Source organism: Babjeviella inositovora (genome assembly GCF_001661335.1).
Source record: "Babjeviella inositovora NRRL Y-12698 unplaced genomic scaffold BABINscaffold_1, whole genome shotgun sequence".
Taxonomy (NCBI): Eukaryota; Fungi; Ascomycota; class Pichiomycetes; order Serinales; genus Babjeviella; species Babjeviella inositovora.
The window spans coordinates 1,953,356-1,979,275 of NW_017566838.1; the positions used below are offsets into that span (position 1 = coordinate 1,953,356).

At 49.5% G+C, this 25,920-nt stretch overlaps 10 protein-coding genes across 10 annotated transcripts; 4 read left to right on the forward strand and 6 right to left on the reverse strand.

Annotated features, from left to right (window-relative positions):
- Nucleotides 1-124: 124 nt before the first annotated feature.
- Nucleotides 125-751, forward strand: BABINDRAFT_30529 (phosphoribosyltransferase; the record flags this gene model as incomplete). The annotated part of the gene is made up of 1 exon (XM_019131487.1): nucleotides 125-751. One exon carries the CDS (start codon nucleotides 125-127, stop codon nucleotides 749-751), a length of 627 nt encoding a protein of 208 aa, XP_018988342.1.
- A 243-nt stretch (nucleotides 752-994) lies between these two features.
- BABINDRAFT_20298 (uncharacterized protein) lies at nucleotides 995-2,905 on the reverse strand (the record flags this gene model as incomplete). The annotated part of the gene is made up of 2 exons (XM_019131244.1): nucleotides 995-2,572; nucleotides 2,663-2,905. Coding segments are annotated over 2 exons (1,821 nt in total), but the record flags the coding sequence as incomplete, so codon positions are not given.
- A 1,224-nt stretch (nucleotides 2,906-4,129) lies between these two features.
- Nucleotides 4,130-7,246, reverse strand: GCV2 (glycine decarboxylase subunit P). Its single transcript, XM_019127689.1, has one exon. The coding sequence runs from the start codon at nucleotides 7,235-7,237 to the stop codon at nucleotides 4,184-4,186; it is 3,054 nt and encodes a 1,017-aa protein (XP_018988344.1). The 5' UTR covers nucleotides 7,238-7,246; the 3' UTR covers nucleotides 4,130-4,183.
- Nucleotides 7,247-7,251: 5 nt separating this feature from the next.
- On the reverse strand, nucleotides 7,252-7,624 carry BABINDRAFT_79702 (uncharacterized protein). Its single transcript, XM_019132710.1, has one exon. It carries the CDS (start codon nucleotides 7,547-7,549, stop codon nucleotides 7,292-7,294), a length of 258 nt encoding a protein of 85 aa, XP_018988345.1. The 5' UTR covers nucleotides 7,550-7,624; the 3' UTR covers nucleotides 7,252-7,291.
- A 753-nt stretch (nucleotides 7,625-8,377) lies between these two features.
- On the reverse strand, nucleotides 8,378-10,698 carry BABINDRAFT_159494 (uncharacterized protein). The gene has a single exon (XM_019127690.1). It carries the CDS (start codon nucleotides 10,670-10,672, stop codon nucleotides 8,456-8,458), a length of 2,217 nt encoding a protein of 738 aa, XP_018988346.1. The 5' UTR covers nucleotides 10,673-10,698; the 3' UTR covers nucleotides 8,378-8,455.
- A 2,415-nt stretch (nucleotides 10,699-13,113) lies between these two features.
- Nucleotides 13,114-16,369, forward strand: NMD5 (Nmd5p). The gene has a single exon (XM_019127691.1). It carries the CDS (start codon nucleotides 13,118-13,120, stop codon nucleotides 16,199-16,201), a length of 3,084 nt encoding a protein of 1,027 aa, XP_018988347.1. The 5' UTR covers nucleotides 13,114-13,117; the 3' UTR covers nucleotides 16,202-16,369.
- A 2,553-nt stretch (nucleotides 16,370-18,922) lies between these two features.
- Nucleotides 18,923-21,226, forward strand: SGS1 (ATP-dependent DNA helicase; the record flags this gene model as incomplete). Its single annotated transcript, XM_019131212.1, has 1 exon — nucleotides 18,923-21,226. A coding segment is annotated over one exon (2,304 nt), but the record flags the coding sequence as incomplete, so codon positions are not given.
- Nucleotides 21,227-21,442: 216 nt separating this feature from the next.
- On the reverse strand, nucleotides 21,443-22,952 carry BABINDRAFT_159496 (uncharacterized protein). The gene has a single exon (XM_019127692.1). It carries the CDS (start codon nucleotides 22,922-22,924, stop codon nucleotides 21,731-21,733), a length of 1,194 nt encoding a protein of 397 aa, XP_018988349.1. The 5' UTR covers nucleotides 22,925-22,952; the 3' UTR covers nucleotides 21,443-21,730.
- Nucleotides 22,953-23,132: 180 nt separating this feature from the next.
- Nucleotides 23,133-23,582, forward strand: UBC15 (Ubc15p; the record flags this gene model as incomplete). Its single annotated transcript, XM_019132317.1, has 1 exon — nucleotides 23,133-23,582. The coding sequence occupies one exon, from the start codon at nucleotides 23,133-23,135 to the stop codon at nucleotides 23,580-23,582; it is 450 nt and encodes a 149-aa protein (XP_018988350.1).
- A 679-nt stretch (nucleotides 23,583-24,261) lies between these two features.
- Nucleotides 24,262-25,716, reverse strand: BABINDRAFT_164737 (uncharacterized protein; the record flags this gene model as incomplete). The annotated part of the gene is made up of 1 exon (XM_019130278.1): nucleotides 24,262-25,716. One exon carries the CDS (start codon nucleotides 25,714-25,716, stop codon nucleotides 24,262-24,264), a length of 1,455 nt encoding a protein of 484 aa, XP_018988351.1.
- Nucleotides 25,717-25,920: the final 204 nt, after the last annotated feature.

Below are 25,920 nucleotides of genomic sequence, written 5' to 3' on the forward strand. Positions count from 1 at the left end.
TCCTCGCCACCAAGGGCCCATTCCTATGGCGGCTGGTATTTATTTAGACACACAACCTCTTTTCGCCCTCTCTATTCTTTCTACCGTTTGGACACAATCGCTGTGATATCCCTATTCATTCAAAATGTCTACCGAGCCAGAAAAGTTGCACATCTCCTACAACCACGTCCACAAGCTCTGCCAAGAAGCTGCTGAAGGCATCAGAGCCAACGGTAAGCCAGACGTTATTGTCGCCATTGGTGGCGGTGGGTTCATCCCAGCCCGTATCTTGCGTTCCTTCATTAAACACAAGGGTGAGAAGAATATCCCCATCCAAGCTATTGGTCTCTCTCTTTACGAAAGCTACGGGGACGACGACGTTGAGCAGATCGGTAAGGAGGTTATCAGAACCCAGTGGTTGGACATGGGTGCCTTGGCTGAGCACTTTGACTCGTTGATCGGTAAGAACATCTTGATTGTTGATGAAGTCGACGACTCCAGAACCACCTTGCACTACGCCTTGTCGGAATTGGAAAAGGACGTCAGAGAAGTGCAGGAAAAGTTGGGCAGAACCAGCGAAAAGACCACCTTCTCCATTTTTGTTTTGCACAACAAGAACAAACCTAAGAGAGCCTCTTTACCAGAAGCCATGTTCGCTGAAGGCCGTTACCACGCCGCCAAGACTGTTCCCGACGCCTGGATTGCTTACCCATGGGACCAGATGGACATCGACGCCCACACCCAGAAGGCTACCGAACAAGGTTTCATTTAAATAGAACTCTCTAATACGATTTACGAATTCTTTTTAACAAACCCTGTAATAAAAACCATAGAAACTCTTTTATAGCCACATGTCATTAATACGCTATTGAAATACATCTTGAGAGCTGTACTTGTGAATCTGCAAACTATCGCAAGATAACTCTAACCCCCAGTAATACCTCTTGCTATCTAAGTCTAAGTTGGTCGTGTATACCTGGGAAGATTACTCATCTACCCTGTTTTCCATCAGCGCCTTGATCATCTCCTGAACCTGCTGCTTGCAGATGTCCTTCAAGTCCATCACGTCGTTACGCAACTCTTCGATCGTGTCCTCCTTTTCGCCGATAATCTCCAACATCGTGGCCTCCCTGCGGCCTCTCTCCTCAACCGTCTCCTTCAATTGCCGGAGCTCGTCGCGTAACAGCTCAATCGACTCGTTGTCTTGCATTAGCCCAATAATCGTTCCCTGTGCCTCCTTCTTTTCTGCAGCAAGCTTTGCATGCTCGTCTTTGGCGGTTGCTAGTTCAATCTCTAACCGCCGCACCTGCGACGACATCTTTTCCACCAACTGGATTGACGGGCCATTGGACTGGTGGTACATGTCCACCCTAGAACTCTGGTTGAAGGTGAAATTGGACGTTTCATCGTTGAAACCGGAATCATCGTCCTCAGAGAACGTTTCGGTCATCGTGTAATTGGCGTGTCTCTGCGGAATAGACCGGGCCGAGCTGATTCTAGGAAGCACTGGGGACTCGTTTCCCATTTCCATAGACAAGCCCGAAACGTTGCTGTAGTTGCGTCTTGGGGTGGAATCGGCATATAAAGACTGGCCCAGGCTTGTGTTTTCTCTCAATTTTGTAATCTCGTGTTCCAACTGGCCAATCTTTGCAAGGTAGCTTTTGCGCTCCGAGTCGTAAATTTCCTTCATTCCGTTGAACTTGGCAGTAGCATCGACCAACTCGGCGGTTTTGCTGCCAAGCTCCTGTGTAAGATTCGCTTGCTGGGCAGTTTGGGCATGGGTTGCCTCCAACATCGCGTCATTTTCCATAGCTTTGTTCTTTAAGTCGTTGGTTAGCACACGAATCTTCTTCTGGTAGGCAACCTCCTTCTTGTTGAGGCTTGATACAACAGACTCAAAAACATTGATCTTGTTCATCAACTGCGATTCGATGGTCTTCCAGTTCTCCTGGGCAGAAATGTACTGGCCGTGCAACGAGTCATGGGATTGTTGTAACTTGCTGAGTTCGTCCGTAGAGCGCGAGCTCATATCGCTGGCATTGCCCTCAGCCTTGTAGCGGAGCTCCTCAACCTTGGACTCTAAGCGTTTGACTTCAAGTTCGTTCTCGCTGTTGGCCTGAAAAAGTTTCAGCTTCTCCCGTTCAACCTTGAGCTTGAGCTCAGAGATTTCGGCAGCGGACTGCCTTTTGAAGGTATCCATCTGTCCCTTGGCATCGCTGAGCTGCTTGTTGAGAGACTTGTTTCGCAAAGCCTCGGACTTTGTCTCTTCCACCTGGTCAGCATACTTCGCTCTGAAATTTTCCGCTTTAAGGGACGTCAATTCAGCGTCGGAAGCGGCTTTAGCCTTGACCAACGCATCATACTTGGCCTTTAACGAATCATGCTCCTTTGCCTTGGTTTCGTGCTCCTTCAAGACACCGAGCTCCCGCTCGAGGCTCTCATTCTTTTGGGTCAATTCGCCTACCCTGCTTTCGCTTTCTGCATCCTGTACTTTCAATCGTCTGATGGTTTCATTCAACTTAAGCTCCTTTATGCTGAGCTTCCGTCCCTCTTCGAGTAACTCTGCCATCTGCAGATCCTTCTGGGCAAGCTTCTTGCGTAAGGTGTCACTAGTGGGGTCGGGTGTGCCGCTTCTAGAAACCACCAGCGACGAAATTAGGTTCTGCATGACTTCCTCCACCACCCTGATCAACTCATCCTTGTCTAGCGTCTTCCACTCCTCCGGTAGCCTTCCAGCTGTATCGTCTCTGGCACCTGGCTCTATTTTGTGGGCGACAGGGGCGACATGGAGGTCCAAGCTGGATCTGGGCGAGCTTCCAGGAGTGTCGGCAGGCGTGTCATCTTGCGAAACAACAGCCTTTTTCTTGGATTTTCCGCTCTTCGCAGCCAAGGCCAAACGTTCCTGTAATGTGAGCCTCTTCTTTGGAGCAGCAAAGCCAGGGGCCTCGGTCTCAGCTATCTGTGGTTGGTGGGATATCACAGGGATGGCACTCGGTGGTTCAGTTGGATTGCTAGTTTCTGGTGTGACTTCGACAACAGGAATTGATTCTCCTGGAATTGGTTGTTCCCTGGGAATTGGTTCTTCTGTTTCGGTATCAGGTTGATTGAACCCATCTTCAGCTTCACCCTGGGCTGGTTCTTCCTTCATGGATTCAGCCTTAATGGGACTGTCGGTTAAAACTCCAACTTTCACCATTTCAACCACTTCAATGTCATTGTCAGTTTCGGCAATGTCCTTGCCATTTTCGGTACTGTCCTTGCCATTTTCGACAATTTCCTTGCCAGCTTTGATAATTGTATCATCTGTGTCTCCTCCTTCTGATACTGCCTTTTCAACTTTCTCATCACTTGGAACGGTTGTATCTTTTGTCACTGCATCTTTCACGGGTTGTTCAGAAACCTGGGCATGCTTCTTTTTAGCAGAGGACTTCTTGGCCATGTTAAACGAATGTGAGAGGTGATCCAAATAATAGAGTATAACTAGTAGGGCAAGAAAATTTGGCATCCATTTGTGGGATCAGCCAGACCAGGGAGGATCGTGTTTGTAGCTCTATCAGCCAAAGGCCAGGTCAGTGAGTGTGCCACGACCTTGTGGCCGCAGCGATGAAAATAGTAGATCTGCCAGTCTAAACGATAAATGTGGAACACGCAAGTGGCTGCGCACATACATTATTATCCTGGTAGTACTCAATGGCTATAAGTTGTAAGTAGGGTAAATTTGATATATTGGGACAATGCCTATATGCATTATCGTAGCGTGATTCAACTGTTACGAGTGTGAGTTGTAGCTTAAACAATAGGCTCTTCAACTCGGTTATACGACCCTTCTGTAAGGCAAACCGCTGGCTTTTAAAACCAGAATTAGTTCAACCATTCAGGTGGTTGTTGCATTCGCCAAGACCAGGACTCTAAGCTTTACTATGCGTGTCGGCACTTCAGAAAACAATATTGCAGGACCTTCCTTATGCAACAAGTGGACGATTTATTCACTCTGTTCATTCTCCACGTATCCTCGGGGAAACCTTCAATGTCTGCTGGAAATCCGACGTGTGGGTACTGACGTTAAACGCGCTACAGCGAACCTCAAATTCTGAACTACAACTCGGTTGTTAACGAAGATTTTATTGTACATACGCGGAGCGAAAAGATATCAAAATGCAAAAATTACGGAGCCCAGAAATGAAACGACAGCCGGAAGAAGCGCCTATTCGGCAACCTCCTCAACAGATGGACAGGTGCACATCAAGTTCATGTCACCGAAAGCGTCGTCCAATCTCGAAACAGAGGTCCAGAACTTGTTCTGCTGCAAGAACGGCAATGGGTAGGCCGCCTGTTCTCTAGTGTAACCTCTAGCATCCCATTCGGCCTGGGTAGTGGATACAATGTCCTGCAAAGAGTGCGGAGCATTCTTCAACACTTGACCCAAAGAGTCACCGTTAATGTAGGCATTGATTTCGCCCTTGATGGAGATTAAGGAGTCACAGAATCTGTCCAACTCAGCCAAATCCTCAGACTCGGTTGGCTCAATCATCAAGGTACCTGGAACTGGGAAGGACATGGTTGGGGCGTGGAACCCATAGTCCTGCAATCTCTTGGCAACATCAATGGCTTCGATACCGTTGGCCTTGAATTCTCTCAAGTCCAAGATGAACTCGTGGGCACAGTGCTTGATGGTGGAAGAGTTGACGAACAAGATGGAGTAGTGCTCTTGCAATCTGTTCAACATGTAGTTGGAGTTCAACATGGCAATAGAAGAAGCAAATGGCAAGGCATTGGCGCCCATCATCTTAATGTAAGCGTAGGAGATTGGCAAGATCGACGCAGAACCAAAGGCGGCAGCACTGACAGCCTTGATACTCAAGTCAGAACCGTTAGTGGTTCTGGAGATCGGGTGGGAAGGCAAGAACTCGGTCAAGTGTTCGGCAACACAAATTGGACCGACACCTGGACCACCACCACCGTGAGGAATACAGAAGGTCTTGTGCAAGTTCAAGTGACACACATCGGCACCCAAGTCACCTGGGGAGGTCAACCCGACCTGGGCGTTCATGTTGGCACCGTCCAAGTAAACCTGGCCACCAAACTCGTGGATAGTGGAGATGGCAGCTCTGATACCTGGTTCAAACAAACCGTAAGTGGATGGGTAGGTGATCATGGCAGCAGCCAAGTTGTCAGCGTGCTTGACGGCCTTGGCCTTCAAGTCAATCAAGTCTAAGGAACCGTCGTTCAAACACTTGACAGCCACGACCTTCATACCAGCCATAGCAGCAGAGGCAGGATTGGTACCATGAGCAGAAACTGGAATCAAACAGATGTTCCTTTGAGTCTCGCCTCTCTTCTCGAAGTAAGCCTTGATGACGGACAAACCGGTGTACTCGCCCTGAGCACCAGAATTTGGTTGCAAGGTGGTGGAGGCGAAACCGGTAATGTCGGCCAAGTCAGCCTCCAAGTTGTCGATCAACTCGGCGTATCCTTGGCACTGGTTGTCAGGCGCAAACGGATGGATATTGGCAAACTCCGGCCAGGTGATTGGCAACATCTCCACGGTAGCGTTCAACTTCATGGTGCAGGAACCGAGTGGGATCATGGAGTTGGCAAGAGAGATATCCTTGGTCTGCAAGGAGTGGATGTATCTCAACATGGAAGTTTCGGAATGGTAGGTGTTGAAGATAGGGTTAGATAAGATCTGGTCGGATCTGGTGAGGTCGGAGTAGAATTCTGGCAACTTGACGATGGCAGAAGTGTCTAACTGCGAACCAGTGAACAACTCTACCAAATCGGTCAAATCCTTTTCGGTGACAGATTCGTCCAAGGAAAGAGAGACCTGGGAGTCGGAGACCTTGAAAAGGTTGATCTGGTATTTTTCAACCGCAGTAGCCATCAATGCATCGGCAGAGACACCGTTAAGCTCGATGGTCAAGGTGTCGAACCAGTTCTTGTTGACCAAAGTGTGCTTGGTGGCAATCTGCTCGGCGAGGATAGAGGTGAAGCCGAAAACTCTTTTGGCAATGTTCTTTAAACCCTCTGGCCCGTGGTACACGGCGTACATGGCAGCCATGTTGGCAAGCAATGCCTGGGCAGTACAGATGTTAGAGGTGGCCTTCTCTCTCTTGATGTGCTGTTCCCTAGTCTGTAAGGCGAGTCTCAAGGCTGGGTTACCCAATCTGTCCTTGGACACACCGACAATTCTGCCCGGAATCTTACGGTTCAACTTGGTAATGGTGGCTAAGAAGGCAGCCTGTGGACCACCGTAGCCGAGGGTGACACCGAATCTCTGGGAGTTACCAAAGACAATGTCAGCCCCGAAGGAGCTTGGTGGCTCCAAGATTGTCAAGGCTAACAAGTCGGAGGCAGCAGAGAGTAAACCATGGTTGGCATGGACAATCTCACCGACCTTGGCGTAGGAGTTGATGGAGCCGTCGGTGGCTGGGTATTGCACTAAGGCACCGGAGATTTCGGTCTGGATCGCGGCCAATTGCTCGACACCTTCGGCAGTGGACAATGGCAACTGCACAATCTCGATCCCAAGGGTGTTGGCACGAGTCTGGATGACCGCGAGGGTCTGTGCGTGGATGTTGGTGTCCACGACGTATTTGCTCTTCTTGCCCTTCATAGAGTGGTAGGACAACAAAACAGCTTCGGCACCGGCGGTGGCTTCGTCCAAAAGCGAAGCATTGGCGACAGGCAAGCCGGTCAAGTCACAAACAACGGTCTGGAAGTTTAAAAGCGACTGTAATCTCCCCTGGGACACTTCTGGCTGGTATGGGGTATAGGAGGTGTACCATTCTGGGCACTCTAAGACGTTTCTCTGCACGACAGGTGGAATGATGGTGTTGTAGTAGCCCTTACCAATGAAGGAACGGTAAACCTTGTTCTTACTGGCAATCTCTCTCAAGTGAGCGATCATCTCGGTTTCAGTGTACCCCTGAGCGGGAGACACCTTCAAGGCGCGGCGGACTAAAATGTCCTCTGGAATAACCGCCTTGGTGAACTCCTCCAAGTCAGAGTAGCCCAATTGACCCAACATGTACTGGGCGTTTTCTGGGGTAGGCCCCAAATGACGGCGCTGCAAGGTGTCCAAGGCCTTCAATGGCTGTGCGGCATTGGTGGAGTTGTAAATCTCTGAGTAGGCGTTCGAGGAGATTTGGGCAATGCCGGCCTTAGAAGAAGCCAACAATCTTCTCTGAGCAAAGGAAAGCGAAAGGGAGGTGGTGTTCAAGCCCGAGCGGGCAGAACGTGCCAAATATCTCGAGTACATCGGATGTGTCTAGGGGTGTTAGTCGCTGAAAAGGCACTGCGAAGAAGGTGGTACCTACTGTGAATGTAAAAGTATGTGACGAGACGGATAAGAGAGGGAGGCAGAGGTCAAATAGGCGGGGGAACGCGTCGCTTTTATATTGCCGACTAGACAAACGAGCCAGATCTGGAGGCTATAGTATAACCTCCGTGTTTCTTTTTCATGCACCTTTTTTTTTGGCTTCTCCGGAAACCTATGAATGATAACGCATCGCACCCGAGTCAGGACGCGGGTGCATAATGCCGAGTCAGTGTCAGATTTTGTCTCAGGCATTCGGGTGGAGGTGCCCGGAGGTTAACTTCCTCTGCTCATTCTGTGGGGAACGCTCGGAAGCAAGTCTAATCTGCGTAACCCACTCTCCGATGGAGGCGCTCTCCTGTGTAAACTCTCTCTTTCTGCTTATTCAATCCGTAATTATCCATCTTTGTGTTATCTGCATGGGCGTGTTTCTCCGTGAGTGGTTAGCTGTCCCGAGTCAGAGTATGCCTGTCACATGTGCAGGGTGATGGGACTCGGGACTTAGACTGAAGGGCTGGGTAACAGAGTCACAGAAAACGCACGGCGAACCCCAGGAATAGATGCGAGTCCGAAAGGCGCTTGGGGACGGTGACAGGGTAGTAGAGTAAGTCTTTGGTGCCCTGTCAGTCATAGATCATCGTTTGATTTCATATTACGGGGTAAAGACGGTAAGTTCAGTACGATATTCACGATTGGAGCGTTTATCTTAAGTACTTGCACGTGATGTGGACTGCCTTAAGAATCAACATGAGGGTTGTGCGAACGTATCAGCATATCACGAGAGGTATTAGACGGGATCACCAATCCAGTTACAGGGGAGAGTATCATCAATGCAAGCCACTGATACCTATCAGTGCACTTATGATATCTCTATTTTTATTAATAATCTCGATAGCAAGCGTGCTATGATCGCGATCGCGTGGGTTGGTTAGGTCAGGCGTGGCAGCGCTATAGGAAGTTAAAGGCCGCGAAGTCTCAACTCAACATGCACTCTAATTATACACATATGCCAGTATGCAGTACTAACCAAAACTTACTCACCGAACCTCTTATACTAGAAAGCTACACGTATAGATGACAAGAGAGAACAGAGTTGTCCGTATATTTACATACTATATTTCAAGAAGTAGCGTTAACCTCTTATCTCCACAGTTAATCCTTTCATGGTGAGGTAATATCACCCTCCTCGTACATATCCTTGCACTGGATCTCGAAAAACTTTCTAGCAGCGTAACGCTTAATCTTCAACGTAGGTGTGAGCAACCCGTTGGCCTCTGTAAACCCAAAGTTCACAGTACTGTTACGCTCGTCACCCTTCCCTTCATTGTTGAAGAACAAGTAAATATTCCTCAACTTCTCCAAACCGTTGAGCATCCTGCTCCTGTCAACTTTTGCGTTGATCCGAGATAAGATGTACTTCCTCAAGACCGCATTTCTGTTCAATTGGTCCATATTCGATTCATCCATGTATCGGATGGTTTTTAAAGAGGGGATGCGCGACTTTTGGATCAATTCCAAGCATGCGCTCTCGTCGATAACCAAAATACCAACCAAATACGATTGTAATGAGTCACCATAGACGAAAATCTGAGACATTAAACTGGCATTAAAGTGAAGGTAGATATTTTCAACTTTCTCGGGTGAGATGTACTCACCTTGGGATAATTTAAAAATATTCTTCACTCGATCCACGATATTTAACCGGCCGTTCCGGTCAAAAGTGCCCACATCACCGGTGCGAAGCCAGCCGTCTGGATAAAAATTCTCTTGTGTTATAATCGGATCCTTGTAGTACTCTTGCGTGATCTGAGGACCACGCAAAACCACCTCGCCTGAGCGATTGCCTGCCCAAGTGAAGTTCATCTCGGGACAATCGACAAGCCTCATTTCAATAGCGACGCAGAGGTAACCCGAGCTGTCAGGGCTCATTTCGTCTTCCGCGTACGGGACGGAAGCACAGCCGAACGATTCCGTCAACCCATAACCTTGAAGAAACTCCGAATTAAGCCAACCTCTGAGGTTACAAATTGTTTCTGGTAACATTGGAGCAGAACCGGTCACCATCAGCTCCATGTGTTCCAACCCCATGGAAGACTTGATCTTGGAGGTCAACTGGCGGTCATATAGCCAGTGGTCGGTAACAGGATGGCCGGCACGATACTGCAACTCCTTATAAGCCATACACTTGCGGAACAACACCCTAAAAATCCAATTGGATGCTTCAATCTTGGCCACAATAGCTGATTCTATACGGTTGTAAATACGCGGAACTCCGACCAAGTGGGTAGGTTTCACAAGTAACAAATCAGCCATCACTTGTTTGATGTCTTTGGGGTTGGAAGGCAAATAAATGGTGGCCCCAGAAGTCAATTCATAGAAACAGACTAATCGTTGGAACACGTGAGTGATTGGTAGAATGCACAAGGCTCTACGGGTCTTTTTGCTAGATCGACTAATAAAGATATTAGTCATACACGCTATGATAGACGTTAATCCGCCAACCACCGCCTGGTGGGTCAATACAACCCCCTTAGGGTTCCCAACGGTACCCGAGGTAAAGAAGATGGAGTAGATTGATCCTGGTTGTGGAGGAATATGTTCTTCGGGACGCTTTTTGCCAATCTCCAAGACCTCGGAAAAGGTCCATAGTTCAATTTTGGCAGCTTTTACCAACTCCAACATTGCTGGATCAACATCCTTCAACGATATGACATCAAATAGTACCATAGCCCGGACGAATGTGAGATTGGATTCATGGATAGACTTTAACAATGGGCCTAACTTTTCCAACGTTAACAGAATGACGGGTGATTTGGTGGCATTCAAGATGTAAGTGTATGATTCGGCACCCAAAGTGCTATATAATGAAGTGGAGGTAATGGAATACGCCATACAGCTCAAATCGGTGATGAACCATTCGTAGCAGTTCGGAGCAAAAATTGTCAAGATAAAGTCCTCCTTATCGTTTGAACGGAAGTTGTGGTTTTCAATTCCGAGGTATTTGATCACCTGTATCAATCCTGACCCAAAATTGTCTCTGGCTTGAGCCACCTCTCTATAGGTTTTGAATGTATACGCGTCATCAGTGACCTTCCTCGAACCAAAGCATTTGTTACGAGCGTGGTACTGAAGCGCAAATTGCATATAGTCGTACATTGTGGTCAATTTAGGATGAGCGGTGGTTACCATATTGTTTCCTTCCGTGTTGGCACAGATCTTGCTTCTCAAGACTGGAGATCCATTTGAGTTTTCGGTACCTGGAACCTCGAAGTAGCTCGTAAGAGAGGGGTGTGGAAGGGGATAAAATTTTTCGAGAGCATCTGCAATCTGAACATTCTCATTTATTTGAGGGGCACATGTCGGTGGATATAGCTTCATTGTACTCGAGGACTAGGGCTTGTATGGGGGGGCTGTTTCTAGCTGAAAGGACCTGGTACGGTTAGAACTCGAAGCGAGAGACGAAACTTATTCCAATATATATGCATTGATTGAGCTAGAATACCTTCCTTAAGTAATCAGCTCTTCCCTGTAGCTACCATATATGGCTGGCATGGGTATGAATCCATCATAGCCTCCATAGCGTCCAACTATACGACGTCTTATCTCTAAAGTACCGCATGTATTTATGCACGAAAAGCTAAACCCATGCACTCCCCGAATAAGACTGCAGCTAACTCTGCAGGCTATAATTCCATGCCACGTCTTCCAAAACGCTGTTGCAAGTCTAGAAGTTTTTATGTATTATTAACTCAGTTTAGATCGATTTAAGCTTCATCGACGAAGTTTAATTATTCTGTGTCACATTCCGAGCTCCAATGTGTGTATGGGTAGAGTATTCTTGGGCCATAATAGGCGAGGCAATTTCGCCGAAAATTTTGGGCGTGATGCACTCTGCGAACCACCTTGCATATTTACCGCCTCAAGGGCTGGTCACTGGAGGTAGCGGACCTATAAAAGCCAGTAAATAAGCACCTTTTACCTGGTCAGTTCCCACCAATGAAACTTGAGACATGTGAACAGACTGAGAATAATGCAGTGACAGGGTTTTCATATGGTCAGGCTAGAGCCTTAGGCTGTACGCCCTGGAGTTTATTTGAAAGGCTTAATCTACATATGCGTGCAAAGGGATCACAGGCTGGTCAGTCAAAGGACAGTTGGTAGACATAATACAAGCTTGAAACGACATCCATAGGGTACATCTACCAGTAACAGTAACCTATTCGAGCTAACCTAGGCTGTCTCCTATATAGGCATATAACAGGAAAGTAAAGGAAGACCCTCTTATAAAGACCAGGGAGGACGAGGTGACTAAAACGATACGTCCGAGAGGCTACAGCACTTCCTTACCAAAATATGTGCCTTTCTGTGTTAATTTTTTTTTAAAAAAATAGCACCACTCTTACGTTCTATACTAGATAAGTTTCGCAGTAGAATCAGGGATTCATTATCGGCGAGCGCATACTCAGTAGTACGGTACGTACGTGACCGTATGCGGTACTAACCAACGCTATACGTATCAGGGTACACAAATACTATGCATCAGTATACCTTGCTTTTCACTAAGGTTGCATACATCGTAGACCCCAGTCCTATTTAAACGTGCAGATAGCGAAATTCTCCCACTTATAGTCTCTATGTTGCCAGTACTCCAGATGTCTTGAGCCGCACACCTGTACAGTTGCTTTCTAAGATATGTACCAGGGATACGTACGAATACAGTGGGCATATCTGGCAGCTACGAGGCGGGAGAATAAGCACACTACATACTGGTAACACAGAAGATTGTACCATGTCCGGAAGTACCGGGATTAGTTTTATTTTTACAGGCATATTACTGAGTAGCTGTGGTATATCTAATAGGTAATGGTGGATACTGTCGGCTAGCTAAAAGAGAATATTTATTCATCGATAGAATATACACAAGAAAAGGAGAGTCGGTGGCTTTACATACAAAGGCGAGTACGATACCAGGGTGTCCGCCTATCGGAGGTAAGGAGATAACGATCGCCAACGTCCGTTTAGTTAAATGGTACCTTTACTACAGTAATCGTAGATCACCTTTTGGCCTGTTCCATGCCTTTAAAGAAACGGTTCTTTGGATCCCAACTAGGCATTACAGATATGGTTAAGTGGCTTACCTAACAGAGACTGGGCTTTAACACAAATGTGGTGGCATACCTGATAATTTTCTAAGGAACTAAGAAATATTGTATATGCCAAATAGATTGAAAATAATTGGGTCGGGACTAATATCGCCATTGAATCCCTAGCCCGCCCACCGTGTTCTGCCTGTTCTTTTCACCATTTCACGATTCATAGCCGACTTGTGGTAAACCTTTACCTCATGGGTAGGATATTTACTTTAGTAGTAGTATATTGTTAGCTATATAGGATAAAGGGAGGAAAGATCGACCCCCTTATATAGGTTATCAATCCCTACCACATGACCGCTAAATACTTACTATACAGCTACTGAGGAATTTTATACGTATAACACACATTTGGCTTGGAGCGCAAGGCACATCGATATCTCTGGCACCATGTATTTCCTCTGCCTTGCCTTGCCTCTCTATTTTATCCCGTAAATATATATAATGAATCCGGAAGAAGTTCGGATCTATCGACTTCTACGAGTGGCGGGTCCTCTATTACCCTGCCCCTATCACTGCCCGTAAGGGTGGCACCGCACCTCCGTGCCTGCTCATAGGTGCCTCACCTGATGCGCGCTCACAACCCTCCTGCAGCACAAAAAAATATTTCTTGAAATCAACCGCCAGCAAAACAACCGATCCCCTCACTGATTGCTCCACTAATCGCTTCGCCATGGACGCACAAGCCTTGTACGAATGCTTTGCCGCGACCTTGCAGCCCAGCCAGGCCGCGAGACAGGCTGCCGAGTTGCAGCTCCGCGAGGCCCAGAAAGTGCCGGGCTTCCTCGGCGCATGCCTTGACATTCTCACGACGGACGGCGTCAACCCCGGGATCAAGAAGGCCGCTGCGGTCTTCTTCAAAAACCGTGTCATCCGCCGCTGGCAAACTAACGCCGCTGATGCTGTGGACAATGACGAAAAGCCGCTTATCAAGGACCGCTTGCTCCTGGCGCTTGTCTCCGTGCCTCAAGATCTCCGCAACCAACTCTTCCCGGTGCTCACCACGATCATCACCCACGACTACCCACTGCAATGGCCAGGCTTGCTTGCCCAGACGGCCGAGCTTGTCCAGTCGCAGAACCCGGACTCGCTCTACGTAGGTGTGTTGTGCTTGTCCGAGGTTGTCAGATCCTACCGCTGGAAAACAAACGAGGATCGTCCTGAATTGGATACGATCATCCTGGAGTTTTTTCCTAAGATCTTAGCCATTGCTAACGCCTTGACCAATGATGCCTCTTTCCAGGCGGGCTCCATCGTCAAGTTGATCCTCAAGACATACAAGTTTGCGACCTACTTCGATCTCCCAGTCGCTTTGCAGGCACAGGGCAGTGTTGTCGAATGGGGTACCCTCCACGTGAACATTATCAACACTCCATACCCGGCCAACCTCTTGGAGTTAGACGAAGGCGAGCGTGCGCTTCACTCGCTCTGTAAGTGCAAAAAGTGGGCGTTTGCTAATCTCTACCGCTTGTTCACGCGCTACGGCTCGTCCTCGCTCTCCAACAAGTACGAGTACCCAGAATTCCAGGCGTTATTCATCGGCAGCTTTGTGCCATCCTTGTTAACCGTCTACTTCCAGTTGGTCGAGGCTCACTGCAACCAAACCGTGTGGATCTCGGGTCCGTCTTTGTACTACCTCCTCAGTTTCATTGAAGCAGCTGTCACCCAGAAAGCCACCTGGCCTTTGATCAAACCACACGTGTCATCGATCATCTCGCACTTCATCTTCCCTACGCTCCTTCCGTCAGACGAAACCCTCGAGAACTTCGAGGACGATCCGCAAGAGTACATCCACGCGAACTTCAACTTTTACGATGACGTTTCGTCGGCGGATAGCGCGGCAGTGGCTTTGCTCGTGACACTCGCGCAGAAGCGCACCAAGACGTGTTTGGAGTTAATCCTCCAGTTCGCGTACACGAAGTTGACCGAGCTCGCGGCCGCGCCAAAGGACCTTGTACACGCCAAGCAGGCGGAGTCCGCCTTGCGCATGGTCGGTGCCATTGCCTATAAACTCGTGGGCAAGAAGTCGCCGTACCATGGCCAGATGGAAGGTTTCCTCGTGCAGTTCATTTTCCCAACCTTTGCCAGCGAGTTCGGCTTTTTGCGCGCACGTGCGTGTGAAATCTCGTGCACCTTCTCGGATCTAGCTTTCCAGGACCAGAATAACCTCGCGACCTTGTTCCACAGCATTATGTCATGCTTCAACGAGGATAACCTTCCGGTGCAATTGGAGGCGGCCCTTGCGCTCCACCCATACCTCAAGTCCCCAGCCTTCAACGAAGCCTTCGGGCAGGTTGTGGTTCCCGCGATGCAGCGCCTTTTGGAGTTATCCAACACGATCGACCACGACGCGCTTTCTGGGGTGATGCAGGAGATTGTCGAGTGCTTCTCCGAGCAGTTACAGCCGTTCGGCGTGGACTTAATGACCAAGTTGGTCGAGCAGTTCATGAAGTTGGCCGTGGCGTTGAACAACGAGGCGAACGTTGAGGTGGATGATGTGGACGGCGATAATCTCGATGACAACTCAGACAAGCAGATGGCCGCGTTTGGGCTCCTCAATACCATGGTCACTGTGTTGCTCTCATTTGAGAACTCCACCGACGTGATTTTGGGCTTGGAGCAAATTCTCGCGCCCGTCTTTGAGATTGTCTATAAGAATGACATGGAGGACTACTTTGCTGAAGTGTGCGAGTTGGTTGAGAACTGCACGTTCCTCTCGCGCCAGATCTCGCCATTGATGTGGAAGGTGTTTGAGCTCATTTCTGTATGCTTTAACACCGGGTTCGGGTGTGTTTATGCCGCGGAGTTTATGCCAGCCATTACCAACTTCATCACATACGGTGCGAGCGACATGAAGGCCAACCCGGCGTATGTCAATTGGGTTTTTGCCATTTATACCAGCATCATGAAGAACGTCAACATCGAGGAGATGGGGGTCAACGACTTGGCCTACGGAGCCGAGATTGCCTACAACTTCACCCTCGCCATGAAGGAGGATGCGCCGCAGTTTGCGCCGCAGTTGACCAGCAGTGTGATTGACAGACTCGTCGCGGACGGGGCGGAAATCATGAAGAACACAGCCACCTCCATTTACATGCTCAACGTCATTGTCGCCGGTTTGGCCTTCGACATCCAGCACACGCTCCAGGCGTTGATCGAGAAAAACTATATGCAGAACTTCTTTATCGCATGGTTCAAGTTCATCCCCACCTACAAGCGTGTGTTTGATATGAAAGCCTCTGTGTTGGCATTGTTGTCGGTATTGTCTGTTTCCCAGGCCGATTTACAGACTGTCGGGATCAACGACTCTGTTATCGCTGAGTGCGGTGTCAAGTTGGCGAACCTCTTCAGCACCCTCCCAGGCGCCATCACCGAGTTGGACAAGCAGAGAAAAGAGTACAGCGCTGAGGACTACAACCCGTACAACGATGATTTCGGCGAAGACGACGGCGAGTGGGTCAATGAGGACGCGGCAGAGAACGCAGCTGATGCCGAAGACGAGGACTACATGAAGTTCTTGGAGGAGGAGTCACACAAGTTGAAGCACGACGGTGCACACTACGACTACGATGACGACGAGCTTGTGGAAGACCCATTGGCCACCACGCCGTTGGACACGGTCAATGTCTATGCCGTATTTAGACAGGTATTTGAGGGCTTGCAGAGCACTGATGCCGCCAAGTTCCAGGTTCTCACCTCGCTGTTGAGCGCTGAGGACAAAGAGACCTTGCAGCAGTCGGCGCAGTTCTCCGCTTAGGAATCGATAAAACATTGATCAAGCATTTATTATTTTTGACCATTTAGCATCGTCTGGCCATGACCTTCCGATTGGCTGTCAGACTTTTTTATACAGGTTCTCTTTTATTTCACTTTTTAGGTCGGCTCCAGTATTAATTGATACAAAGCGTAGGTGAATGAGCGTAAGGTGGAGGCTCTCAACATAGATTTTGAGTGGAATTATTGCCGGAGCAGGAGATCAAAACGAATAGCCCCAGTCTAGATTTTAGACGTAGAGCTTAGACAGTCTGTTGCTTTGACTCATAAGAAACGCCTCGAAGCATTCAATAACTGCTTCGGATATACCCCATCATCCTGTGTATTAGTAACGACACTGGAAACCGGAAGTAACTACACGTAGTGCGCTTTATTGGGCATAACCTCTACGAAAAACTTAGGGGGTGTTACTTCCATAATAACTGAGAGGATTATCGATATGTGTCTCTCTTCAGTTACTCAACTTTCTAAGAGCATGCATCAGATGGTTGACAGTGTCACCGTCTATGTTTTTATATACCATTTATATACCATTTCACCTATATTAAAATTGTTTCAGATGGTTGTCCTTCCTGGTTTAAGCCGATCCAGCTGCAGGCTATTTATTTTCCTAGCCTAAATTTTCAGCGCGTCGGGCTCATAATTATAAACAACGCGTAAAAAGCAGAGGCAAATCAGCGGTAAACCGCAAAACGACACAACCGACGGCCCTATGACACTCAGTAATAACCTAGATGAACATCTTCACTGGCTCGAAACCGAAAAAGCATTTGTACCCCCGCCGTTTTCATATACCCTCGTGGATCCCGTGCCACTCCCAATACTACCCCCCTCAATAACATCCCCCACAATACCAGTGCTAGCTATGGCCCCAGCCCGCTCGCTTACCACACATGATCCGCCCCAGAAATCTCTCACGGGATCGCTCCGCCGCGGAACCAGCGCCGGATTGTTTAGCCGCCACGCCGAAACCCGCTCCACAGACGTGATGTCGTTGATGAAGGCCAACCCCAGCTATCAGGTGATTAAGCTCAAAGAAGCCGAAGTGGTAGACTTGACGGATTCGATGGATGACGCTACAGAGCTCACAAACGATGTCATTCAGGTTTACTCACCTGATAAGCCCCGACAAAAACGACCGGGGCCTGAGGTGGCGGGAATCAAAAAGGTAAGAACACAGAACCCTGAAATAGCTGTTGTCGCACAAACTGTGTCGGTAGAAGGCGTAAGAAACGGCACGGAAATAGTTAAGGCTATGTATAACGGTAGTATCGTGAGAAATGCCTCGGAAACTACCTTTTCCACCATGGAACCCCCTTTGGCTCGAGCCACTCCTGTCACTAACACCACCTCTACGCAGCCCCCTTTGGCGCGGAACACCCCTTTGGTGCGTACCCCTTTGCGAAAGTCCACTCCAAGGGCATCACAAAACAGAGGAGAGCTACGCAACGAGGTCTCTGAACGGACCTTCGAAGACGGATGGGACTCAGAGGACGAACGGAACTTCGAAGACCTTCCGATCAACAGAATGCCGCCCGTATTAGAACCCCAGGTCACTAATTATGGCTCGGGCCCATCTCTGCCGATCCACCTTGATATTCCACGCGAGGTTCCATCGGTAGTGTCGCATAACGCATACCGCAGGTTGCTCGAATTAGTTCAAACACAGCAGCTGTACATTACTGTTTGTGAGGCACGTATTAACTTACTCAACAAACGCGCGGCAATCTCGGAGTCTTCTGCGTTGTCTGAAGACCAGAAGCGGCTTAAACGGTCGCAATACACGCCGCAGGCAGAGCGGATTGCCGAGCAGCAAAACACGATGCGGCAGCACTTGAAGATGATTGGTGACTGGGGCTTCGGCGCCGCTACCCAAGATTTGATCCAGCAGGTCGAAGGCGATGTTTCGTGTTCCACCCCGCTTCGAAAGAGGCACGTGGACTCGCTGCCTCCAAGTGCAGCAAGAATGGATTTGCGTGAAAATTTACCAAAGATAGTGTCAGAGACGCTGCCAAAAAAATTGCATGAAACTTTACTGGTTTTGCCAGAGACTTTACTCCAGCTGACAAAGAATTTGCTTCGTGAGATGCTGGCGGAAGCGTCGCAGAAATCCCTGCCGCAGGATATGGTGAAACTTGATTCTGATTCCGAAGACGACATTCAGTTGTTAAGCGTTCCCCAGCCTATGCCGCGCACGCGAAACGTCCCACCACCACCCGCTCTTCTGCCAGACTACTACAGCAGCATGGACGAGGAGGACAACTTTGGAGATGGCGATATGGAGGGCATGTTCACACAGAAAGAGGTGCGCGATCGTGAGGATGCGCGCGCCATGGCAGAGCTCGAGGGGTTCCTCGATGATGAGGGGAGCCATTTGGAAGAAGTATCTGTTGACGAAGACTACATCATCGAAAGCGAGTCGGAGAGCGAGGGAGCGGATGAGGTAGACGATATACTGAGTTTGGTAAGAGAAGAAGAGAACCAGAGTGTGGGAGAGATGATGCCCCCTCCACGATACGAGCGCATCCGCTCGGATAACACAGCGACATTCGACGATTTTGAGGAGTTGGAGGATGTCGAAGAGCTCAACGATGGTATGGGCTTTTCCCAGCGCCTAAACCAGGAGCGAGAGCTTCCAGCGTGGGCCAAGCAGCGCGATGTAATTGACATTCCGTCCGATGACGACGCAGACTTCCTCGCGCTCGAACGGAACCCCCGCATCAGCGAGGCCCTAGTGGAAAGTTCCCCGGACAGCGGCACGCACCCGTGGTCGCATGATGTCAAATCCGTGCTCACAAACGTGTTCAAGCTCGATTCGTTCCGCTCGAACCAGGAAGAGGCGGTGAATGCGACACTTGCGGGCCACGATGTGTTTGTGTTGATGCCCACTGGCGGGGGTAAATCCCTCTGTTACCAGCTTCCGGCACTAGTAGAGACAGGATGGACCAAGGGCACTACCATTGTGATCTCACCGCTCATCTCGTTGATGCAGGACCAGGTCCAGCACTTACTCGACCGCAATATCAAGGCGGGGATGGTCAACTCGAAGGCCACCTCGGAAGAACGCTCGCACATGTTCAACTTGTTTGTGCAAGGGTTCCTCCAGTTGATCTACCTCTCTCCCGAGATGATCACCGCCAGTGGGCAGACCAGAAACGCCATCGATCGCCTCTACCGCGACAAAAAGCTTGCACGGATCGTGGTGGATGAGGCACACTGTGTGAGCTCATGGGGACACGACTTCCGCCCCGACTACACCATGCTCGGTACGTTTAAAGAAAAGTACCCGGATATCCCGCTCATGGCGCTCACAGCGACCGCTAACGAGCACGTTCAGATGGATATCCGCCACAATTTGCGGATGAACAACCCGAAATTCTTCAAGCAGAGCTTCAACCGCACGAACCTCTTCTACGAGCTTGTAACCAAAACCACTGCGCACATGGACCATATCTCGCGGTTGGTTTCCAGCAAGTACCGCGGTGCGACCGGCATCATCTACTGCCACCTGAAAAACTCGTGCGAGCAGACGGCGGAACGCTTGGTCGGCGACGGCATCAAGGCCGCATGGTACCATGCAGGGATGTCCCCAGAGGACCGCCTAGAGATCCAGCACCAGTGGCAGAAGGGGATTGTGCAGGTGATCTGCGCGACAATCGCCTTCGGGATGGGGATCGACAAGCCAGACGTGCGGTTTGTGATGCACTTGACGATTCCCCGCACGTTGGAAGGGTACTACCAGGAGACGGGCAGGGCCGGCAGAGATGGCCAGCACTCGGACTGCATTATGTACTACAGCTACAAGGACGCCCGAACGCTCCAGAGCATGATATCCAGGGACAAGGACTTGGACATTGCGGGAAAGCAGAAGCACTTGGACAAGCTCCGCCAGGTAGTGCAGTATTGCGAGAACACTACTGATTGCCGCCGTAAGCAGGTACTCCAGTACTTCAACGAGACGTTCGACCGCAAGTTGTGCAAACGGCAGTGTGATAACTGCCGTAAAGGCGCTTCCGGCTCTGTGGTTGAGCGCGATGTAACCGAGCAGGCGCAGCAAATTATCCGATTGGTCCAGGAAGTGCAGCGCTCAAGGGTCACGCTAATCTACTGCCAGGACTTGTTTAAGGGCTCCCGGTCGGCCAAGGCCACCCAGGCTGGTCATGATAGAGCTGCATGTTACGGCGCGGGGAAGGAGATAGACAAACGGGATATTGAGCGAATCTGTTTTCACTTGATCTCGGAGGCGGTGCTCCAGGAGTATCCGGTGTTGACCGGGGCTGGGTTCTCTGCGAACTACATCCGCGCGGGCCCAGCGGCGCGCTTGGTTCTTACCGGGAAGAAGAAAATTCTCATCTCGTTTCTGTCCGAACCCAGCCGGCCGCACAGCTCGTCCAAAAAGCCCGCTAGCCCAAATGGAAATGCTAGTAGTTTTGAAAGTTTCCGCTACGGTAATTCCGGAGAGAACGACTTCGTGCCGCCACACTTCACGCCCGCGTCGTCGGTTATCCGCCGCCAGAACGGTCCAACGCCGATCGTGATGCGCAACCAGAGCACCGACAGCGATACCGACCAGGCGTTCCATGCGTTGAATGCGTTGTGCGTGCGTAAGCAGCACGACTTGAACTACATGTCTGCGTCCAGAGTCCTCAGCCCCGTGTCGTTACGCGATTTGGCGGCGAAGCTCCCCCAGACCAAAGCTGCGTTTGACAAAACTGCCGGTATCTTGCCCGAGCAGAAGCAGAACTTCAAGTACTTCAAGCCGTTGTTAAAGACGCTTAGAGAAGCGCGTGATAAACAGACCACCAACAGCCAGTATGAGGTATTGAGCAACGACTCGCTCGCGTCGCCGTACTTCAACAAATCTGATCGCGAGCGCCAGTTGTTAACGCAGTTGCGGAGCGCTCTTCTCACCCAGGATAGTCTGTCGGAGACATTCACGCCACAAAAGGCCAGCGCCAAGCGTTCCTTCGCCAAGGATCCGCGGGGTAGGAAGCCTGCCCGCCCCCGTGCTCTGTCGCAAAAATCACAGGGCAGGAAGAAGACGGTCGCCAGGAAACCGGCCGCGCCGGCCAAGTCAGTTAACGCTATGAGACTATAAAAAATGCATGATTCTGATAAAGAGGCTGGGGTGTGAGTTAATAATGCAAACTTATATTTTGTGTGGTGCAATGTACTTGCGTATAATGGTATAATTGGTTACGTTGTAATTAAATTTGGTTTGATGTTTTTCGACCAGATTATACATATATATATATATATCTTGGATACTCTACCATGGTTTATAAATTGTTTGTGATCATTTCAATGACCGCTTGTGCCTTGGAGGTAATCACGAGTATATAGCTCCCGACTTTATCGTTTAGAAAGTCTCCGCCTACCTCAGTTCTTCTGATCTGGCTATTTTTCATGATTAATTCAATTTTAAATAATTAGTTTTGTACATGGTTACCAGCTGGCGCTATTCTCCAGAAGTTGTCACAGCACTATAGCAGCTTTGCAACTTCCCTCGCCGCTATAACTTCACCGCCTGAAACCCCTTCCCGCTCACCGCCCCGAACCATGATCCATCTCTATCCCAACACACGTTATTCACCTCCATTGCCTCGTAGTACGCCAAGATCGGCGTGTCCTCTACCATTCCAGGGATCGCCGGAGCACTGGGCATACCGCTCGGGCTGCCGGGCGTTCCAACGCCTGGGCTGGCGCTCGGATAGTAGCCCTGCTGTGTGTACGCAGCCCTGTCTCTGTCGATGTTCGTGCAGTCCCAAACCAACGCCTGGCAGTCGTCGCCACCGCTCAATAACCAGTTCTTCGTCGGATGCCACTTGATGTCATTGACCGGAGCAGAATGGCCCTCGAGCGTCGCCACAGGCACTCCCGGATATCTCATATCAAGCACGAGAATCGCCAGGCTCTCGGCGACGACGGTCGCCATATGGTAGTTGTTCGCATGGGACGTTGCGAGCCGTACTAAAGGTGCAGCTTCGCTACCCGGTACGGGTTCATAGATGATTGTAGAGTGCTCTAATGAGCGCAAGTCAAACACACGAACGGAGCCGTCGTTCCCGACGGAAGCAAACACATTGGTCGAGTCCATTGTAAATTGGACGTCAAACACCTCGGAGTCGTGTGCAATCAACTGTGTCTTGGCAACACCACCGTTGCGGATATCCCATACAGTACATGTAGTGTCGATGGACGAGGTGATAATAAGGCCGGGGTCAACCTTGTTCCAGTCGAACGCAGTGAGCGGCGGCAACGCGTTGAGATTGTTGTGTTTCGCGTTCGTGAGCGTCAAGCGCTCAACGAGCGCGTTGTTCTGGAGCGGATCGATCTCGTAGATGCGCAAGCACTCTGCAGCCGCGGCAAGGCGGTCGATGGGGGCGGGCGTTGCAGCGGCAGCCATCGACGGGTCCCATTGCAACTTGGTGATTGGGTAATTCACCGACACCTCGGCTACGCGAAAAAATTCGATATCGTCATCAGTCTTGACGCCATGCACCACCTGCAACTTGTTACTCGTGTCCTCACGGAAGGAACTCAACGCGATGGACTCAAAGCCCTTACCCTCTATGGCGGTCCAGTCCGCGCAGTACAACGGGTAATGGGTCTCGTAGTAGGACTGGCGCTGGGGCAGCGCCGAGAACAGGGCACGGTCCGGCACCGAGTCGTAGCCGGGAATCGGATACGCAGGTTGTGACGGCATACCCGCCGCAATAGAACTTCGTTTTCCCCTCCAATCCATTGTGATGAGGAAAGAAGGAAGAAGGGGAGAGCAAGGTGCGCCCAGGTTTATTATACGCATGGGTCATGCACTACCGCCGCGACCCCAGAGCGCGGCTGCAGAAAGTGCAGGATACACTATTTACCATACTCAGATCTGCTCCTAGCCTCTTTCCACTGTCCTCCCTTTAATGTCGATTGCTAATAAACGTCTCCTCAAGGAGTGGAAGACGGTGCAGAACGAAGCGTACCCCGGGATTGAATTTTTCCCTACCGATTCGATGCTCGAGTGGAATGTGGACCTTGTCATCGACAACCCGCTCTACCCCGACGTGTATCGCTTGGGCTTCAAAATGGGCAAGGGCTATCCCCTCGAGTCGCCGTCGGTGCAATTCGTGGCTGGTGATGAACGGCCTATCCCTATGCATCCGCATGTATACTCCAACGGGCATATCTGTTTGGATCTTCTTGGGGACAACTGGACACCGGTTCACAGTGTGGCGAGCGTGAGTGTGTCGATCCAGAGCATGTTGTGTCAGAATAAAGTGGCGGAGCGGCCGCCGGATGATGCGCAGTATTCGAAGAATGCGCCACGAGACCCGAAGAAGAGTTTGTTTGAGTACCATGATGATAGTGTGTGAGCTTTGCGGATCACTAGCGAGGGTCGAAGTGAATTTTGTAAGCGTTGCAAGGCTCACCCGCGGAGTTTGCTAAACACGTTGCTTGTCTGTTGGAAGCAATGATGATCCGACAGTGCTATTTGTGAAACTCAATTTTACGATACGCGCCTGTAAATGGGACTTATTTTGTGCCTGGTTATGTAGAAGACCTTGATACCTTCCTCTCCGCATAGACACTCTGCCAATTTTGTGCTTTTACATGCAATACCAGCGCTTTTGACGCATATTCCTTCAAACTTTGATATCCCAATACTAATATCGGTCTCTCATGAAACATCAAATTCGATGTGTATTTACTGGCAATCGGTTCTATCTAGCCACTCTTTCTGAAACTAAGTAAACATGGTGGGCGGCACGCTGTGTATGCTGCAAGTTTAAAGGATTTGTTCCATTTACAAACGGTGCACTTTGGAAAGTGAAAGCGTTTGAGTGTGTAGTAATGGATGTGGTGGTCTTGTAAAAACAGAGATATACTACTTTTGCTGAGCTCAGAATTGGGTATTTTGTATAACCTGCAAGTATGGAACTGTCATATCTTACCGGAGCAACACTTCCTTGGTGTCTTGATCTCTATTTCTTTACTCTTCTAAGCATGATATATTTCTAGCAAAGATATGTGTTAAAGGAATAGCAATCACTCTTACGCATACTTCTTCGACTCCTCCGTTTGCCACTTGTCCATCAACTGATCATCTTTAATGGACGCCACATAGGCGCTGATAGCCCTCAAAAAGAAGTTAAACCCAAACTTTTCGTGCCGGGCGTAGAACAAGGGCTCTGAATCGTGTCCAAATGCCGGAAATCCGTCCAACTTCTGCACAAATTCTCGCTCCCCACCGGCCCGAATGATAATCGACGGGCAAGCAAAAAGTTCAAGCTTTCGATCAAGCATCTGCAAGGGGTTCTCAGCCGAACTATAGTGCGCCTCCTTAATGATCGAAATGACCTTTTCGCTGGTATCTCTTCTGCTAGACAAGAAAACGGTAAGCTGGGCTATTTGGCAAGCAATTGGTGTACAGACCCCCTCAGTAAGTGCCTCCGGCGCATCGATAGTAGTGTGGTTCTTATACATGTTACCTCTGGTGGTGGCAAGGTTGTAATCTGAAGTTGGGGAGGCCACGGATTCACCGGAGGGGATGATGGCATAGTCACCAGTTTGTCTGTCTACAATTTTAATCGACGGAACTCTTGACAAATCCCCGTATAGCGCAAAACACTCAGCACCTACAGTGCTGGATATATCGCTCAAGTTTTGCCAGAGATTGCCGCTTTCCTCATAAACCGTGACGGTTCGAATTCCCGAAGCAGCACTCCAGGTGATCAATCGTGCGAGTTCAATGAAAATCCGAACTTTTTCTGCGGAGTAGTGGGCGCTTTTCATGACCAGAAACTCTGTTTGCTCGCAAAGAGAGCGCCGGATATTCTTGGTTTTTGGTACCACAATCTGCCTATCCTTGCCAACGTACGGTTGGGGTAAATCTTTGGGACGAGGAGTCACGAAGGGATGTACCTTAAATATGGCACCCAAGTGGGTCGGGATGAGTTGCCTGTTGGGTAACGAATTGAGGAGTTGAATCTCTGAAACGGGTACGGTTTTCCGAGTAGGCTGGGATATGGCATTCCTAAGCTGGCCAGGGCCAATTTGCAAGATTAAGCGGAGTCTGTGGATCCGTGCGAAAATACCTTTTCGTTTGTTTCGAGGCAAGATTTGAGATCCGTCATTTTCCTGGTGGGTTCCAATTTCGGTATCTACCGCCATTTTGACGTCAGAGTGAGCCTTATTAATAAGCGCACTGAAAGTTTCATGCTCCGTTTTAGTGATAGTACTGGCATATATATACCAACTGAGGAGTAGATGGATAAACCGGAGCACTAGTTGTGACATTCTAAACAATGCCGTGTCTTTATTGGAGGTATTTTGAGTCGTTTGAGGATTGGCGCCGGCCTCTGGATCCCCTGGGCAGAAATCGAAAGCCGGGCTAAAGCTCGCCAGGAGACCCAACTGTGATCTCAACTCGTTGATACTCTCACCTGAGAACCTGGCGCAATTGAGCTCCGATGAGGGCACAATGTGGTTGTACGTTCCGCCGTTCATGATACCGTTGCTTGTCGTTGTGAGTTTGAGAGGAAATATGAAGAGGACAAGGGTCGGTGCAACAATGCCAATGTTGTAGGCTAGTGAAATTCTAGTTCTAACCCAATTGGTTACTTATATTGAACAAAACCTGTTTGCATTTTGTTTATTTTTTTATATAAAAGTGAGGTTAAATAGAATAGGTGGCAAAGACCCGGCGGTTAG

What these genes read in the sequence shown, in the direction of transcription:
- GCV2 (XM_019127689.1), bottom strand. Translation starts at nt 7,237, where the DNA reads ATGTACTCGAGATATTTGGCACGTTCTGCCCGCTCGGGCTTGAACACC.
- BABINDRAFT_79702 (XM_019132710.1), bottom strand. Translation starts at nt 7,549, where the DNA reads ATGCCTGAGACAAAATCTGACACTGACTCGGCATTATGCACCCGCGTC.
- BABINDRAFT_159494 (XM_019127690.1), bottom strand. Translation starts at nt 10,672, where the DNA reads ATGAAGCTATATCCACCGACATGTGCCCCTCAAATAAATGAGAATGTT.
- NMD5 (XM_019127691.1), top strand. Translation starts at nt 13,118, where the DNA reads ATGGACGCACAAGCCTTGTACGAATGCTTTGCCGCGACCTTGCAGCCC.
- BABINDRAFT_159496 (XM_019127692.1), bottom strand. Translation starts at nt 22,924, where the DNA reads ATGCCGTCACAACCTGCGTATCCGATTCCCGGCTACGACTCGGTGCCG.